Source organism: Xyrauchen texanus, chromosome 29 (assembly GCF_025860055.1).
Source record: "Xyrauchen texanus isolate HMW12.3.18 chromosome 29, RBS_HiC_50CHRs, whole genome shotgun sequence".
NCBI lineage: Eukaryota > Metazoa > Chordata > Actinopteri > Cypriniformes > Catostomidae > Xyrauchen > Xyrauchen texanus.
Genome location: NC_068304.1, coordinates 34,802,496 through 34,820,081, shown reverse-complemented (window position 1 = coordinate 34,820,081; position 17,586 = coordinate 34,802,496). Strand labels below are relative to the sequence as shown.

The 17,586-nt window shown below is 38.3% G+C and overlaps 1 protein-coding gene across 3 annotated transcripts in view; it reads right to left on the bottom strand.

Moving 5' to 3' along the window:
• The window catches only part of LOC127622803 (BTB/POZ domain-containing protein kctd15-like), a 34,638-nt gene extending 17,798 nt beyond the window's left edge, over positions 1-16,840 (bottom strand). Inside the window, exons 1-3 of one of the 3 annotated variants that reach the window (XM_052096894.1) lie at positions 16,118-16,840; positions 12,161-12,336; positions 5,968-6,112 (exon numbers count right to left, since the gene is read on the bottom strand). In XM_052096894.1, the coding sequence (XP_051952854.1) occupies positions 5,968-6,112; positions 12,161-12,324 (309 nt within the window). In that variant the 5' untranslated portion in view covers positions 12,325-12,336; positions 16,118-16,840. Of the gene's footprint in view, positions 1-5,967; positions 6,113-12,160; positions 12,337-13,026; positions 13,159-15,826; positions 16,076-16,117 lie in introns of those variants that run through there. The other 2 variants (XM_052096892.1, XM_052096893.1) reach the window with 2 other exon arrangements.
• Positions 16,841-17,586: the final 746 nt, after the last annotated feature.

Here is a 17,586-nt window from a genome sequence, read left to right as displayed (position 1 = left end):
CAGGTATTACAATCCAAGTACTAAAACACTTCTGGAAAACTTTGGTTATTCTGATTAGCTTTTATAATGGACATGTAGGTGATAAATTAAATGTATTTACTGGTAAAACCTCTCAGCAAATCGCCAACAGCACAACACATAAACAATAATACATCTTGAAAACCTTGAATGATACATATTCATTTGGATTTTGGTGAAAGTAATTTTTCATAAACCAAACAGGCAAGATGCAGACTGAAGATCCAATAGACCCAGGCCACAGCCGAACAGCAGAAACCAACCACACGCTATACCACAAATATAGCATAACTAAGGCACACTGTTATGGCAGGAACTTCATAAATATCCCCTAAATTAGGACATTTATTTCCTACAAAATATCCTACAGTTATAAATAAGCCAAAATATACAAAATCATCATTAAAATCAATATAAATGTTTTAAAATTATTTTATTAAGGATTAATAAACTGCCTTTCAATGAGCATCTAATTAGTAACTCGATTTTTCTTTAGAAAATGTTAGAGTTTTACTTAAGTGTTGTGGCTGGTTTTTAAAGTTGCTCTGGTGTTTAGTGGGGTTGCTTACTTACCCCAGTCAAAAGTGCCCATTCCCAAGTCTATTGATATTCTGGTCTCTAGATATGGCTCGGGTCCCTATGGGATTTTTTTATGGGATGCATTTTTATGGGTTTCATTCACCAGGTGAAAAACAGTAAATCTAATCTCTTAGAAGGTAACCGTAAATATCTCCTCAACACATGATTTGAGGTATCATTCACGTCTGTAGCACAAACATTCAGAGTTACTTGCCAAAGTGTAATACTTAGGGTTAGGGGTTCGTTGAGATCCCTGACCCTTTGAGCAAACACCACTAATACAAAAACAAATGAATACATAAATAAAAAAAAATTAACTAATTAATCTTTAAATAGCATTGAGATTTGGGGTTTGTGTTTTGCTCAGGGGTATATCAGCGGTTCCCATGGGGTAACAGTCAAGACGTTTGGCTTGATTTCATGAGCTTGTTGGAGCCCATTAGTGACATAGCTCAAGGCAGGAGCGTTTCTTTATCCAGGAGGACAACAGCAGATTGCCAAACTCGCTCTCTCTTCCCCTCAGGGATGTCTTCCCAGGGTTTTTTTTTTTTTTTTTTTTTTAACCCATTTTTGTTTTTTCCTTACTTTCATACAAGTCCAGATGGTACAATTCTTCCTCGGCTCTCCATGAGGAGGAACTGACGTGTGGATGAGGAAAGAAAATTTGAGTGCATCTGAGGATAAGATTGTGTTTGTACCCTCTGGAGAGTAATCTGCATAAAGATGGATGTAAACAGTCATAAACAGCACACAGCCTGAATAGTAACTAAACTACATGAATAATTGTTTACACTTTCACTAAATTTGTCTGCTCGCTGCACAGAACAGACTGAGAAATGTACTGTAAGCCATACATCTCCGTGATATAAAGCACAAGAATGAATTTAGAATCAGTTATTAGACACAGAGCATTCTCTAAGCAAATACATAAACGCAAACGCTTCTAGCTACACAAACTCTTTTGTGTGCATTTTTGCGTTCTGGAATGCATAAGGCCAGAAACAAACTTTACACAAGCATACATATGCAGATGCGAGCACTTAGCCAACACATTGCCAATGCGAGGTCCAGTTAAACACACATAATTTGAAACTAAAAAAACTAAACAGGAACCAGATGTGACTTTCAGATGTAAAAGTGAAAGTGGATATTTAGAGTAAAACAAATACTTACATTTTGATCTGTTTTTCACCCACAGCTATTATATAACTTCTGAAGATATTGAGTTAACAATGGTCTTTTTTATGTGATTTTTGGAGCTTCAAAAGTTCTGATTACCATTCACTTGCATTGTATGGACCTACGGAGCTGAGATATTCTTCTAAAAATCTTTGTTCTTGTTTGCTGAAGAAAGAAAGTCAGTCATACACATCTGGGATGGCATGAGGGTGAGTAAATGATGAGAGATTTTTCTTCTTTTTTTTTTTCATTCTATCCCTTTAAAGCTGAAGTTTGAAATGTTTCTGTGTTAAAATACATTATTCTAGCTTAACATGCAGAGACAACAATAAATAAGCCATTCATAGGAACAGTTTCTTGAAAACTGTAAACACTGTGGGCCTGTTCCAAAACTTAGTCAGCTGCCTCACTGTCTCCTGCCTACATTTGTTATCTTCAGTTATCTTCTATGGCAGCATCCTTACTGAAATTTACATTTACATTTATGCATTTGGCAGACGCTTTTATCCAAAGCGACTTACAGTGCAATTATTACAGGGACAATCCCCCCGGAGCAACCTGGTGTTAAGTGCCTTGCTCAAGGACACAATGGTGGTGGCCGTGGGGTTCGAACCAGCAACCTTGCTGATTAACCTTGCTGATTAACAGACCTGTGCTTTAGCCACTACGCCACCACCACTCTATAATGATGCCTCATTATAGAGCGATTTGGAATGCTCTACACAAGCAGCAGCTCTGCGCATCTTTCAAATGCCATCTTTGGAATGCTCCCGGGAGGCTATTTCCAGTCATGCTAGAGCAGCTACTATCTACTTGAATGGAGAAAGACCAAAATCTCCAAAACGGTTGGTCAAGATTACGATTAAAGAACATATTTCAAATCAGCAATACAATTTGATAATATTGGAATCATAAATTGCGCTTCTTTTCCTCATATTACGGCAAAAAAAAGAAGGGCTTTTATAGCTAATGCGCATGCGCGTTAGCGTGATGATTGAAAGGGCGATGTCTGTATCTAATAGATGATTGGTTCTCTCACCTGTAAGGTGAGACTTCTTTCTACATCCATTGACCACTGGGCGCTAGGGTGTCTTGTTTGGGCATTCCAATTTCTCACATTCATTTAAATAGAAGTGGCTAAATAGTTTCAATACAAGCGACACGAAAGAAACAACGTGATCCTCAGACTGTGACGACGCTTTCCGCCTTATTTAGCAGCGTAAATCTAGCAAACTTTTATCATTTTAATAATTATTCATTAAAATATTGAGTGTAAGCTTATAACATTATGTTTTGTGTTATATTATCCTGGAATTAGTTTAAAAAAATTAATTACCAGAGCTGCGAGATGGTTTCAATTATAGCTGCTGAGAGAGTAACAGGCGGGCGGAAAGACAGGAATCGTGATATAAATATGTGATTATCAAACTTCAAAATAATATGATTTAATCCTAACAGTGATTTCTGCTGTGTACCTCAATACATGCAAAACAACATATTCAACCTTGCAGGTACAGAGGGGCTGAACCGGAAGTGATGCAACCTATTTTACAGAAGTTTGTTCCGCATAACCCGTATTAAATAAATGCACGCGCTGCGTCCTTCAAAGTGAAAATGCAGCACTGTTTAAGGCCATGTTGCGCCCCTGCCTGTTTAAGTAAGAGTCTGTGATACATGATTTATTTTGAGATCGTGTAGGTTTGTTTTAGTGTGGGGATACGGCATTAATTGGATTTGTTCAGGTCTTGAAAAAGGTCTTAAAAAGTCTTACATTTGATTTTAAAACTCTGCAGCAACCCTGTCTATTATTTTCTATTTTTTGTTACTTGAAACACAAAAGGAGATGCTAAGCAGAATGTCTGATATGCTCTTTTCCATAAAACAAAATGGGATGGTGATTTATAAGGCCAAGCTCCAAAACAGGACAAGGAAATATAGATCCTACAAAATTATATTCTGGCATATATTAACCCTGCCAGACCCTCAAAACCCCATCAGCATTGAACATATCCCTGCCGTATTCTGAAATCCAGAGAGACTTTATAAAGCCAATGTGGCAGGGCGGAGGGCGGGGCCGGGTTGTGATCCTACACACCCGGTCCCGTATTAGGCTAATCAAGCCTCCGTGAGGGATAAAGGTCGACTGCAGAGGATCGTGCGGGAGAGAGAGATCGTTTACGGAGGCTTGATTAGCCTAATACGGGACCGGGTGTGTAGGATCACGACCCGGCCCCGCCCTCCGCCCTGCCACAGCCACATAATCTGAAAACTGACGCTGTCATATTTAAGATTACAGAGGATGGTCGAGAAAGCTTATTCTTTTCTTTTCCACTCTTTTCCTTTTTATCTATCTCTATTTATTTTGCCCTTCACAGTGCAGATGACAAACCGCATGCAGTGCATCAGTGCTGGACGGGGCTGCAAGGTATTAAAAAAGCGCTCCACATGCGCCCAGTTCTCTGTTTTTAATATCACACACTCTCTCTCTCTCTCTCACTCACTCTCTCGCCTTTTTGTATCTTTCACTCTCTAAAGCACTTTAGATTTCTACAGTGTAGTCCTATGCACCAAAAAAACAAAAACAAACAAGAGCCCAATACAGCAGAGGTGAGGAGACCGTAAGAGACCCTAAAAAGACGAGAATGAAAAAAGCTACTAGCTCATCTCCCTGAAATCCCAAATTCAGGCATTCCGACAGGCCTGTTGTGATCTAACATAATGATCTGACTCTGTGGCCCACTGGGGAGACAACATCTCTCAGACAGACAGAGAGAGACAGAGATATTCCCCTGGCTCAATCTAATACAAATAAAATATGACAATTTCTCCCTGATTTTGTCAAACACACAAAATCAGTTTTGTTGTAGGGGTCAAACCAACACAGCAAAGACCTTAAAGTCAGCATAAAATCTAAATTGACAAATTGATTTTTTAATAGACAAATAGCTATTTAAACATTGTTCTGGCCGACTCAGATTCAGGTATGGCTAAACCCAGGAATGTAAAATTCTCCTTTCACTACCTGATCATTTGCTGATGAATAAAATCAAGTCCTGCATTTTATTCTGTTTCACTTGACAATATGCACATTATGGCCTCATTACCATTTAAATACAGGAGCAATCCTCTTTTATTTACTCAAGTAGCCTAGCAACAGACACTCTCTCTGTCTCTCTGGTAAGTGAGACAGAAACAAATGATGCTTTTTCCACTAAAAGATGCAAAACATATTCTGCTCTAGCTCCACGTTCACACTGATTTAGCAAAACACATGGAACCGCAGGCCATGCCAGCCATGATGCCACACAGATAAACACGCCTAATACCGCTTACAGCTGTTTGCATTTGTTTCCGAATTCACACAGAATGATCACCAAATCCAGTGTTGGGGAAGCAGTTTTGTAACTTGCAAAGCTACTCATAATTAAAATTATTTAAATTAGCTGCATATGAAATTTGCATTGTAATCTCACTGTATATGTTCATAAAGACATACTACCAACTATTTGAATTTTATTGAAAAATTTTCTCCATGCATGGAATATTCAAATGACCTTCAAAATTTGCAAAAATGTGCCTTGTACAACCAGAGCACAAGTGTAAGATCCTGTTTTCAATAATACAGTCTTGATTGATAAAGTATTGTCTGGATACATTTCCAGTATAATGAATGAACTGGTAGAAATAACAACTTTCTTATTGACTCATTATTTACTTGGTGTTAAAAGTTCAGTTTAAAAGCCAAATGAACACTCGTCAGAGTTGTATTTAACATTTGATATGCTCAGAATGGCATACTTTTTTTTATAGTTGGTATACGTGTATATAATTTGTTTTATATACATGAATGTTAAAGTTTCAATATAAAAGTATAGTTTATGTATACTGTGCATAGGATTTTCATTATTATATTTTATTTATTTCTGAGATAACTGGATGCAGAATGAATCAAACGTGAACAAAATACTGTGAGGTATGAAAACAAAGTAACATACTGTTCATCTAATCATTAATCATTGTACAACGTAAACTATCAAATTGTTTAAAAAAAAAAGTAAACAGTATGTATACACATAGTACTATATCTAGTGGACGGTATGCTAGTATTCTATTCAGATACAACCATTGAGTTCACTGAGAAGTTTGTCCAGTTTCAGAAGTGCACATTACAGATGGATTGACGTGTGTTACCTTAAAATCTTCCGGTAAGATCAGTTTGCAGGTTCGCAGGAAACTAAGGATGTAGCGGAATATTTCTCCATCCCTGTCGATGAAATAATGCTGCTTTAAACTGTCCAGAACTATGGGTTCAGTTCCGTTAAACAGCCTGCTGATCCTGAAAATTAAAAACAAGCACACAGTTAATTCATCCTTTAAATGCATAACACAATTAGCATTTATTTTTCAAATTTTATTAGTGGCCAGCCAAAAATGTATTATGGCCCCTGTTCCGAAACAAGAGGCTTTAAGCGTATTTAAGCAGCTAAAAAACATTTGGAAGTCCTCTTTCAAATGTGAGATTAATACAGCACTGAAACCCCTTCAGTTTAGCACTAGTTTATAATCTCGAAAGTCACTCGCCAAAAAAGCAACTCCCAAACATCACCACATGGTCAGAATGCATGAAAACACTACTGAATTAAAACAACAGCGTTGCATAAAAGCACACCCATGGATTTCAGTAATGACTCTTAGCATTATGTAAAATAAATTTTTTATTTTTTTTTAATAAAATGCAAGTGGTGTTTGCCCTTGCAAAAATTGCTGCCACAATGCTGGTGGGTGTTGTGGGTGGTTACTAGGGTGTTGCTTTGTGGTTGTTAGGGCGTTATGAGTGGTTGTTTACTTCCACCATGTGGGACACTAGGACACCGACATGAACTTGAGGGGAACGGACTTCATACATCCACTTAAATATTGCTTTGACACCAGCTGTTTCAAAGTCATGGAAGAAAAAGGCTCAGAAAAGTAAAATTACCTCTGAGAAAAGCTCTAGCAGTATTTGTTTGCAAATGCCAATTGCTCTGCTGCCTTGTTATCTAACGAAGTGCTTCTCAAACTTTTTAAGCCAGGCACCACTTTCGATCAAATCACAACATTCAAGTACCATCTAGTCACCACCAATGTTCACTCAAATATTTTTTCAGCATTCGGCAGATATACATTTTTAGCGTAGTCTTAAGGATTGCAAGCAACATACACAATGCTAGACTCTGTTTTTCATCTCAGTCCCTCTAAAATAATGCAGCTAGAATCACTCTTAAATATATGTGACAAAGTGCATATGATCCATGTAAACAGCGGCTGCAGTAAGATATCTGAGGTTCATTTTACTCTGAATCATGCCCTTACCAGTCATTAACTTTAAAACTTGACAAACTAAAAAAAAAGTATTTTTATTCCCTCTAGTCATAGGTGACATAGCGGCAATGTTCGTCACATATCGCTGCCTTGCGCACAGCTGTCAGACGTGCACTCCATTTCTCTGTCCCTCATTTGAGCAATCTTCAAGTGAAATCAAAAACAAAATACTGCCAAATACAACACAGGGTCTTGAGTCAAAAGCACTATTTAAGGATATATTAAGGAAGTCTGAGAATGTGTAAAATAAACGGAATCATATCTTTCCTCAATTGAAACAGTTTTTGGAGTTCTGTTTTCTGCATGGGAATAATATTGTGGTGTGCGCACAGACACATCAGCGCAGCCACGTGCAACAAAAACGTTACCCATTCACGGAATTGCAATCATACATTTGAAACATGGAAAATATTTAAATAAAATGTATATTTTTTATATTATATCCTAGGTCGTGCTGCGTACCACCTGAGGGCACCATAATGCGTACCACAGTTGGAGTTACTTAAGCTACTTAACAGTTACTTAAGCGTCCAAAAACTTTGTGGGGTCACTGTATTCCCTACTGCAGAAGATTCTAACACATGGAGATCATTCATCATATTTAAATAGGAAAACATGTTTACAGAAAGTTCTAATTCTGATGCCAAATTCCATCATTCCTTAACCGCACACTGATATTAAACTCTACAGAGCTGTTCATACTCATTTGCTACCTGGAAATACCTATCTACGTTCTGCATGTATAGTTCAGTTCTCTTTATAAACTCCGATACGATCAACATTTTTTTTCCTAGTCAGAGTGACAGCACTATCATCGTGCCGATGCAATCACAGCTTTAATCATCCCACACAAAAAAGACAGCGAGACCAAGCGAGCACTGGGTCTGCTTGTCAAATCCTGTTATAATGAATAACAGCAGAGGTATAAAGGCATTTATTGTACAACGTACACTATTGACTCAGTCTAAGAGCAACAGAGTAACGGAAGAGATTTGCAAACACAAACACACTTCATTGAACTCTGCCAGGTGCGGATATTTACAGATGTTTCCTTATAACGCTGAATGTTTGTCCCTTTTAACGAGAGTATGATGTCTTGTATCAGCTCTATTGTGTTACTTTATTGTTACATGACTGTCACCTTATGCACTTTCTAGTGCTATCTCTCTCTCTCTCTCTCTCTCTCTCTCTCTCTCTCTCTCATTTTCTTTCTTTTTATCCTTCCCTCTGTTTCTCTTCCCCCCTTTGGAAATCAATGCAAAATGCTTTATAAAAAACCAATACTCATCTCCCTGTAGCGCCTCCGGTCTTCCTTTCTCATATGGTCTTGCAATTCTTCCAGCTAGAATTTCACCACATGCCTGAGGGCAAACACTGTTTTTCATCTGCACTTTTTTTTAAAAAAGCAATTAAAATGCTGCCTGTTTTTCTTTTCTTTCTGCCTCTACCCGTCTCTCTCTTTCTCTCTCTCTCTCTCTCTCTCTGATACACCCTCCATATCCTAATTTCCTCTACATCACTTTATTTTCCTGTTTTCTTTGGGTACATCAGCAGTTCTGGCCCTGAGAAGCAGAGTGGATGAGATTTTCTGTCTCTCTCTCTGTCTCTGTCCATCACCTTCAGCAGGTGAATCTGTCTCTCAGAGTGAACCTAGAGTGATTGCTGGTTTGGTTTGCTTTTGTCAAAGTGTGGCAGTGAGAGTTTTTTTTCTGACCATGGGGTTTCATTGACACTTCCTGTCATCACCTTACAATTTGTCTAGAGGAGAGTTCTCCATCTCCTAGACCCCTCAAACACTCACAACATGAGTCAAAATAATGAAATCTATAGTATTAGAAACAGGAGGTGATTCTTTAAAGGTATAGTTCACCCAAAAATGAAAATTCTCTCATCATTTACTCACCCTTGTGTTGACCCAGATGTGAATGACTTTTTGTTCTTCTACACAACATAAACAAATATTTTTAGAAGAATATTTCAGCTCTGTAAGTCCATATAATGAAAGTGAATGATGATCAGAACTTTGAAGGTCCATAAGAGACATAAAGATGATACAGAAGTAAATCAGAAGATTACAGCAATTAAATCCATATCTTCAGAAGTGATATGATATGTGTGGGTGAGAAAAATATAAATATTTAAGTCAATTTTGTACTGTGAATTTACACTTTCACTTCCAAATTCTGGTGTGGAAGTGACTTTCACTTTAACATTCAACGGTGGAGATTTATAGTAAAAAAGGACTTAAGGATAAACAAAGGATCTGTTTCTCACACACACCTATTATATCACTTCAGAAGATATGGATTTAACCACTGGAGTCATGTAGATTACTTTTATGCTGCCTTCTGAGTTTTGGTCACTATTCACTTGCATTGTGAGGTCATACTATTTTCTTCTAAAAATCTTCATTTGAGTTCAGCAAAAGAAAGAAGGTCAAACACATCTGGGATGGCATGAGGGTGAGTAGATGATGCGCAAACTCTCATTTTTTGGTGAACTATCCCTTTAATTTGAGAATATTTTGCTTTTTTATTCTTTTTTCAAAGGTTTAGCTAAAGTAAACATAAAAACACAAATGTACGTTTCTTAATTCATATCCCTATTCTTAGTGCGAGCAATTCATCAGTGCATGTAATTCCAAAGAAAAGTGTTTCTCTTCGTAATCTTTAATATGAATGTACTGTAATATCTTTCTTTTCCTCTGAAATGGCTTTCCTTTTCTACTGACGTCACTAAGGCAAAACAGCTATTTGTTGTATTATTGTATCATTATTATGTATTATTTGTGGTATCTATCTGTTGGATCTATCTCTCTCTTTTCATGGTAAACATCTTTACATTGCCAAAGCATTAAAACTTTAATGTAACAAAAATGTACACACATATACAGAAAAGTATACATAACATTTTTTGTTTTGTTTTTGTTTTTAGTTGTACATTCGGTTCTATCTGTCTTTCAATTTGTCTGAACTACATATTCTCTGCAACTAAGACCCATAACTTCATAGTAGTGTATAAGATAAGATTATGCTCATTAGCTCCCTTTCACATCTGCCCTCATCTTACTGCTCTCTGTCAGAAATACCCCACAGACTGGGTGGGCATGAAACTTTCATATGTCCTGTCACTTCGGCACACCGTGCTACAGGCAGACGAATGTTCACACATTAGTTATAGAGCAAGTTTCTCTTCCCGTGCTACATTATTAACTGATCAATCTATTAAAAGACATCATCAACTTAAGCTTCTTTAACCGGGCTCTCTAAGCTGTCACCTTTGCCTCGGAGGTGGAACAGCGCAAGAGTGTTTATCTGTCTGTGTGCCGTGTTTGCACTCATTTTCTGTGCCTTTGAGTGGGTTTCCCACTTGTCAGTGTGAATAGTTAGTGTGGATGGTCACTCTTTGAAATTTGATCATTTCAAATTAAGTCATGTGTAACTAATGAAGAGAAGAAAAGTAAAGAAAAGGAGAAGAGAAGACAAGAAGAGATGCTTAACACAAAAATTTGACTAATCCAAGTCGATTCCTAGATTGTTATTTTCAAAACCGTATAATATTTCTCTCTTAAAGACTGCAAAATTGGCATCTAAAAAGTGTTTGGACACTTTAGGTGCACTTAAATGTCTCAATCTCATTGCATTTGACTGCAGTGACTAAATTACAAGTGTCATAAATCAAGTGTCACTCATTTAAAAGAAAGATAGCACAAACAAACTTCAAACATTTCACAAAAAGCATTATAGATTTGAAAATATAAAATAATAGAAACAGTGTTCCAAATGTAGACAAAAAGACACTTTCTGTTGTCAATTGTTACGAGAACAATTTTATAGTTAATGTGATGGAACAACACCTGCAGTTCCTCTGATAGGAGACCTGTGAAATTGAGGGGAACGGACTTCTTGACACCAGTTGCTTAGAAGTCATTGCACAAATGGCTGAGAAAAGTTTAGTTAGTTCTGAGAAAAGCTCTAGCATCATTTGGCAAATTGCTTTATATTTTATAATTCAGTGCTGCTGTGACATTCAGACATTTTAACTGTAAGTGTCAATACATCTGAGCCACCGTAGCTAATGAATAGAATGATAAAAGAAGTAGTCAAACTGACCGCCCCCCTTAATAAAGACTGCTATGTGGATTTAAATGTGCTAAACTAACAAAATTAACCCCCCAAAAAATTGAAAATTAAAAGAACAAGGTTATCTGTTCAAAACTTAATCAAACACACTTAAGTTGAATCTTCAGCTGTTACTCTATTATTGTGTTGCAGTAACATTAGTTTAGATATCAATAATGTACCATCTGATCAAGTACAATTACATAACATTCTAAATGGCTCCTTGTTAAATAAGTTATTCGACTCTCTATTTCTCTCTCTCTCTCTGTTCAGAAATCAGAATTATTCACTCTATGATGAAAGCTATGTGAGCACTTTTTTTATTCCGTCTCTCTCCTAATAAAGTCCCAATTCTGGATCAGATCATGTCACTGTCCACAGACAAGTTCAGAATAAATCAGACTTCCACATCAATCAGATGCATGCAATAAGAGTGAGATAATTACCTTCTAATCTTCTCAAACCTGATTAGCCTTGATTATCAAACACTCAAAGCACCATCCCTATATACACAGTGTGGTCCAAAAAGTCTGAGACCACTAGTGAAAATGATTTTGCATCTTTCTAATTTCATACAACTACTTATTACAAATTATATATTCTGAGCATAACTTTTGAGTGAAAAGTTTAAATGAATGTTTTGAAGAATTTTAAAATGTCATTTATTTAGTCTGATTAATGACAGCATACACTCAAGCTGGCATGGACTTCACAAGTTTGTGCAAAGCCTGATGATTTTTTTATCTATTGGAACAGTTCATCAATATTTCCCAAATATTGTCAAACTAAAATCATTTGCACACTCTAAAAAAGCAAAATTGTACATAAAACATTGACATATGAAATTTTCATTGTTACACTTTACACTTCTGCAAGAGGTGAGGAGAGGCCAAGAGTCTTACCGTGAGTCTGGGTATTTGGTGAGGGTTGCAAGGCTGCTGGTGTACATGTGTCCTCCCACGTCAATGTGAACAGGCGCGTTGGCTTTGGTGAGCTGCGCCGGGAGCGGGATCCCCTGCGCGGCCAGAGGAGAAACCGGAGACCGGGTCAGAGACAGACGTGACATGCTTCTCCCTTCCTGGAAGCAGACAAACGGGAAAGCCATGGAACAATGAGAATGCTGATGCGCCTTCACGCTGCGTTAACGTCTCTCCCACCTTGAGCGTCTGTGTGAGTCTTATCAGATCGCTTTCTCATCTGCCCCATTGCATATTTAGCTTACAAATTATTGCCACAGCTCTAATGAAGTATGTTTGCATCTTTTCACTGGTGCAGCCCGAGGGCAGGATACAAGGATGTTTATTAACGCTGCAGAGAGAGCGAGGGAGCGAGAAAGAGATGTGAGGTGTTTGCCTCAGGGGATGGGGATGGGAAAAAAACAGCAAGTTTCTAATTAAAGGTCGTGTTATGTGCTAGACGTGATCTACTCCGACACTTCAGCAACCAATCTGAGCGTTTGGGAAACGAGGGCATTGTGCATGCTCATGTGGAATACCAAGCATCACATCCTAACACAAATCCCAGTGTTAATGAACTAAGGTGCCAAATCACTTTCCTGAACTTTCACTGGAATGATATTCCCAACCCTTCATGAACAACAGTCCATCTCTACCCTTAAAAAGAAACAAAAAGACACATTTCTTCCATGCGTACTCAACTCAAGTACACAAACAATTGTTAACGCACTTCCAGTTCACAAATGATAACTCTTAATGCATTCTCAAACCAGAATTTACAATTATAGCACTCTCAATAATGCACAACTCACAATTGTCAGTGCAGTTACTCTATGCACAACTCTAAACCAAAGCATGTCCTTCCATGAGAAGCAATTAGAGAGAGGTTATGCACTGGCCAAAATCCAGATCTCCAAGAGCCGTTTCATTTGAATCCATGAGCGTTCACACACTGACACGACATCAGCATATGGACTGCAGCTCTACTGTGCCACCATCAAGAGTGAAGAGTATTTTTATTTTCCTCTTAAATTCTGTGTTGCAATGATTCAATGAACAAGCAAGCTTTTATTAACAGCTCACAAGTGTCCAAACTTAAAGGCTTGTTTATACAAGTCCAAACTTCTTTACCTCACAATACCTGGATCACGCAGGGCCACATCTGTTTGATGGAAATATGACTTAACATATTCCAGTTGTCATAAGAAAGACTCCTTCATTGTGAACGCAGTGTTCAAAGAGATTTCAAAGACAAGTTCTTCCATGCAGTGGCTCATTTGTGCGGCTGTTATTTTAACCATACATGGTAAACAGAAGGCAGTTCACAGCTGCATTCAGCTCCAGCACCGGAGGCAATGTGCTGGAGGCAGACGGCAGAATTTTCCAGGGTGTTGCCACCAAGCCCTAAGCAGTAATGTTCATTTAATACACAAGCAAGATGATACATTACAGATTCCACTGGAGAGAAAAAAAAAAGACTTAAGAAGTTTTGGCATATAAAGCTCATCTACATACAGCCACAGGACATCGTAACCAAAAGCCCAGATATTAATGCTGGGGGAATATTGTGGATCAGCCTCTCTCTCTCTCTCTCTCTCTCTCTCTCTCTCTCAAAAGGAGGGGCCAGGTAAAAGTAACAATACTACACTGTTAAAGTCACAGGCAAAGCTGGTCAACGATAACATTAGAGAAAAATATTCTTTAATAAGAAGGAATAAATCTAAACTAACTCATTGTCAATGACTCCAAATCACTCCATGGCCAGCTAAAAATGTTTGGTTAATATAGCATTCTGGGAACTTGGAGAGCTTTTAAAAGGGGAAGGAGCTCCAAATCGCCAGCAAAGATACATAGAGCCCCAAACCTAACCCTATCCGTATGTGGAAGTGTCGCCCCCTTTTAGAGTAGGCCCAATCCCATTTTGTAGTATCTCCACCCCATTTTGGAGTTACCCCGCCCTCTTTTAGAGATTCCTCGCACATTTGGAGATCTCTGTTCTATCCTGTTTTTCTGAGCAACCACTGGGTGGCGTCACGATGATTCTAATTGCCCGTTTTCTGATTCTGGTCTCAAAATGCAATGTAAAAACTACCTAAATGAGCAATACAGATGGAAAACAACAACCTTTTAAGCGATAATTTCAATTTCAGGCTTAACTTAAGCAATTGTTGCATTCTCAATAAAAACTCTAAGCACTATAGAGCCACATGATTTTTTTTTGGACAATTTTTACGAATGTAATACATTTAAAATCAAATTACCCACTAAGAATATACGCCGATGCGAGTGAAAACACTGGAGACTTGAAATTGAAAACAGGCGAATTGTGGAGCAATTACACGTTCAGGAAAAATGTATACTTAGGGTACGTTTACACGACAAAGATGTACTAAAAACAGAAACGTTTTTCCTTTGCGTTTTTGAAAAGTTTGGCATACAGACGACAACGTTGTCAAAACGATCCCCGTTCACACGGATTTGCTAAAACGACTATAAACGCTGTATTATGCATGCCAGGCCATTAGTTGGCGATGTCACTTTGTAAAGAAACACGATGTGCCTGCTCCCATTAGCTTTCTTTTTTTTTTTTTACGCTAACAAAAATACGAAACTTTTACATCAAGAGCCAAGAGGTATATTAAAACAAACAACAACAAAAAGGAAAGCATTCTTTCACAGAGCGGTGAATACAAACAATGAAGATGACGAAAGCATCGAGCAATTTTGTCTGGACGGACGATGAGGTTGCTTTATTAATACAAGTGACCCTGGACTATAAACCGCGTGCGCGTGACGTCATCGTTTTCACAAATTCGTGTTTTTTATGTTTACATGGAGACGATAACGGCATCATTTTCAAAAACTTGCACTTAGAAACCGGTTTTCAGGCCCCAAAACGCCGTTGTCGTGTAAACGATCAGCCAAAACGCATAAAATTTTCCCGTTTTTAGATGAAAACGTGGTCGTGTAAACGGCCCTTTACTTGGGAACTTTTATAGTACACATTTATTAATGTTTTGTTGACATCATACGTTTAGACAGTCGACCGTCGTAAAACATCTTATTTCATTTATTCCGTATAGTTTTCCTTATGAAACTCCCAAACTCGGTGTTACCTGGCAGATAACCATTTTTAAACTACTAAACATTTAAGTAGCCTACGACACATTTTAAGGCAGAAATGGTCAAAAATGACTTGTACTGAGGCAAATATAGAGGGGGAAAAAAGCCAGTTAATTTAGAAATGTATGGAAATGTTCAATGAAACTCATTAAGTCATACAAATCAGAAGATTGTTACAGTTTTGCTTCCTGGAACAGTTTTTAGGTCGGTGCCCTACGGGTTAAAACTTAAATTCAGATCATTTCACAATATGGCGTCTTCCTCATCGCTATAAACCTTCAGGTATGAGACATATAATAACACGCAAACCTCGATGCTTAGAGGCGTTTAAAAACGTTACAGAATCATAAGACCTTATAATATCACACAGGGCATGGCTAATGCGTAAAAAGCACATTTCGGTCTATAGCATTCATTTTAAAAACAAATCACCAGCAATGCATGAATCATCTACTCTATATTTAGATGATATTTAATTTGAAATGGTACCGTTTCAAACATCGTAGGTGTCCGTATCGCGATCCGAGTCCGGTTCAATCGGCTCCCAGAAGGTTTGCGTTCCTCTGTCTCTCTCTCCCTCTCTTTCAAGTTTCTACCCAATGTACGATTCAGCCTATCTATTCCCTTCCTGTCCGGAGTGAAAATCTCCTCGCACAGCATTAAATAACTTGTCACAGATGATTGGAAAGGGTCGCTGTGACTTTAAAGCTCAACAATAAACTGCTGTTGTCTGGACGCGTTCTGAGCTCAATCGCAAAAGAGCACAGGACAGTTCCTTACCTTCTCTTGGAGACCAGATCGCTCCTTCCCCCACTTGATCTTCTTATTTCTTAATACTCAGATTCTGCTGCGTATATCAGCCTCTTGACTGTCTTTTTTGGCCAAAATGTAACTGCTGCTTTGCTTATGGCCAGAAGAAAGCCAATAATCCTTCTGTAAATCACAGAGCACAGCCGAAAGAAGAATTCTCGCTCCGGGCTGCGCAAACGCCTCTGGGGCCACAGGATTAGAGGACAATTAACTGAAACCCGACCAGACTCATTTGAGCCGATGAAAACCTGATATTGCCTCCTAGATTATTCGCGATCATTTACTGTTGTGTTATTTTCCTATTTTCCGCCAAAGTAATAAGGCTAATAGCCGGTGATGTTTTAAAGTTCAGCATATAACGGTTTACGCATCAGGCAAGTGTCACCACGCCGTTCCAGAGACTTTTGGAAAAGCAGAAAAGGCTGATTTTAATCACTGTCATTTCGTCTGATGCAATATTCCCTCAGGCGCTTTCACAGAGGCAACATATTTTCCTTCTCTGAATAAGTACAAATCTCTAAAGTACGAGGCGCATTTGAACTCAAAAAAATTTGAACGCATATTCTTTTCTTCTATAAACAAAAATCTAGATCTATATCCTTGTGGTGTTCGGTGAATTTCCCCCCTGTCCTCACTCCCTCTCTTGGCTCTCATGTCTGAGAATTGTAATGCCAAATTTCCTGGAGGGCATTAAAAGCAAATGACGTCTAAGGACATGCATTCATTGTGCGCCCTCACAGCCTTTGCCTGCAGCCAAATGCGCCATTTCAATTATTGCGCACGGCTAGATGGAGCTGTCTGCCGCCAACATTTCCCATGCAAACAGGAGGGGAGGCTCACAGAACCAACGTTTTAAAACCACAGTAACAGAATGCTATAGTTCTTACAGTATATTTAATTTAATATTTATTTAAATTTTTTACAACAGACAAATAAAAGACAGCTGCTTTGGGCATCATCTGTGCCAAAGTGTGGATAACTGCCCCGTTATCCCCGTGCAGGTGCGCGCAATGGCGAGTTGATTAGCCTATTTATTCGAATGTTTGTTTATTTGCGTGTAAATACCTGAATAATTGATGTTGCGCCGAGACCTGTAAATTACTTTGCATCTCACTTGCAATACTGATGCTGTTTGAGTGTTTTCATGATGTATGGCGCCCACTAGTGTGAAATTTGAGAAACAACACCCAGAGAAACTTCTTGCCGTTTTCCGTTTACGAATAGAATAGGACAACCAGAAAAACAGTTCTTGCTGTTTCCAAAGCTAGAATAAAAACTATGTGAATTCTTTTCAAAACAATTGTTTATAAAAAAGGGAAACCTGAGCCATCCTCTGGGTATCTGCCCCCCCCCACCCCACACCCCCTACACACACAGACACAAACATACACTCTCCCTGTTGCCCCAGCACAGCAGAACAAAACTCACCCTGGGGCAAG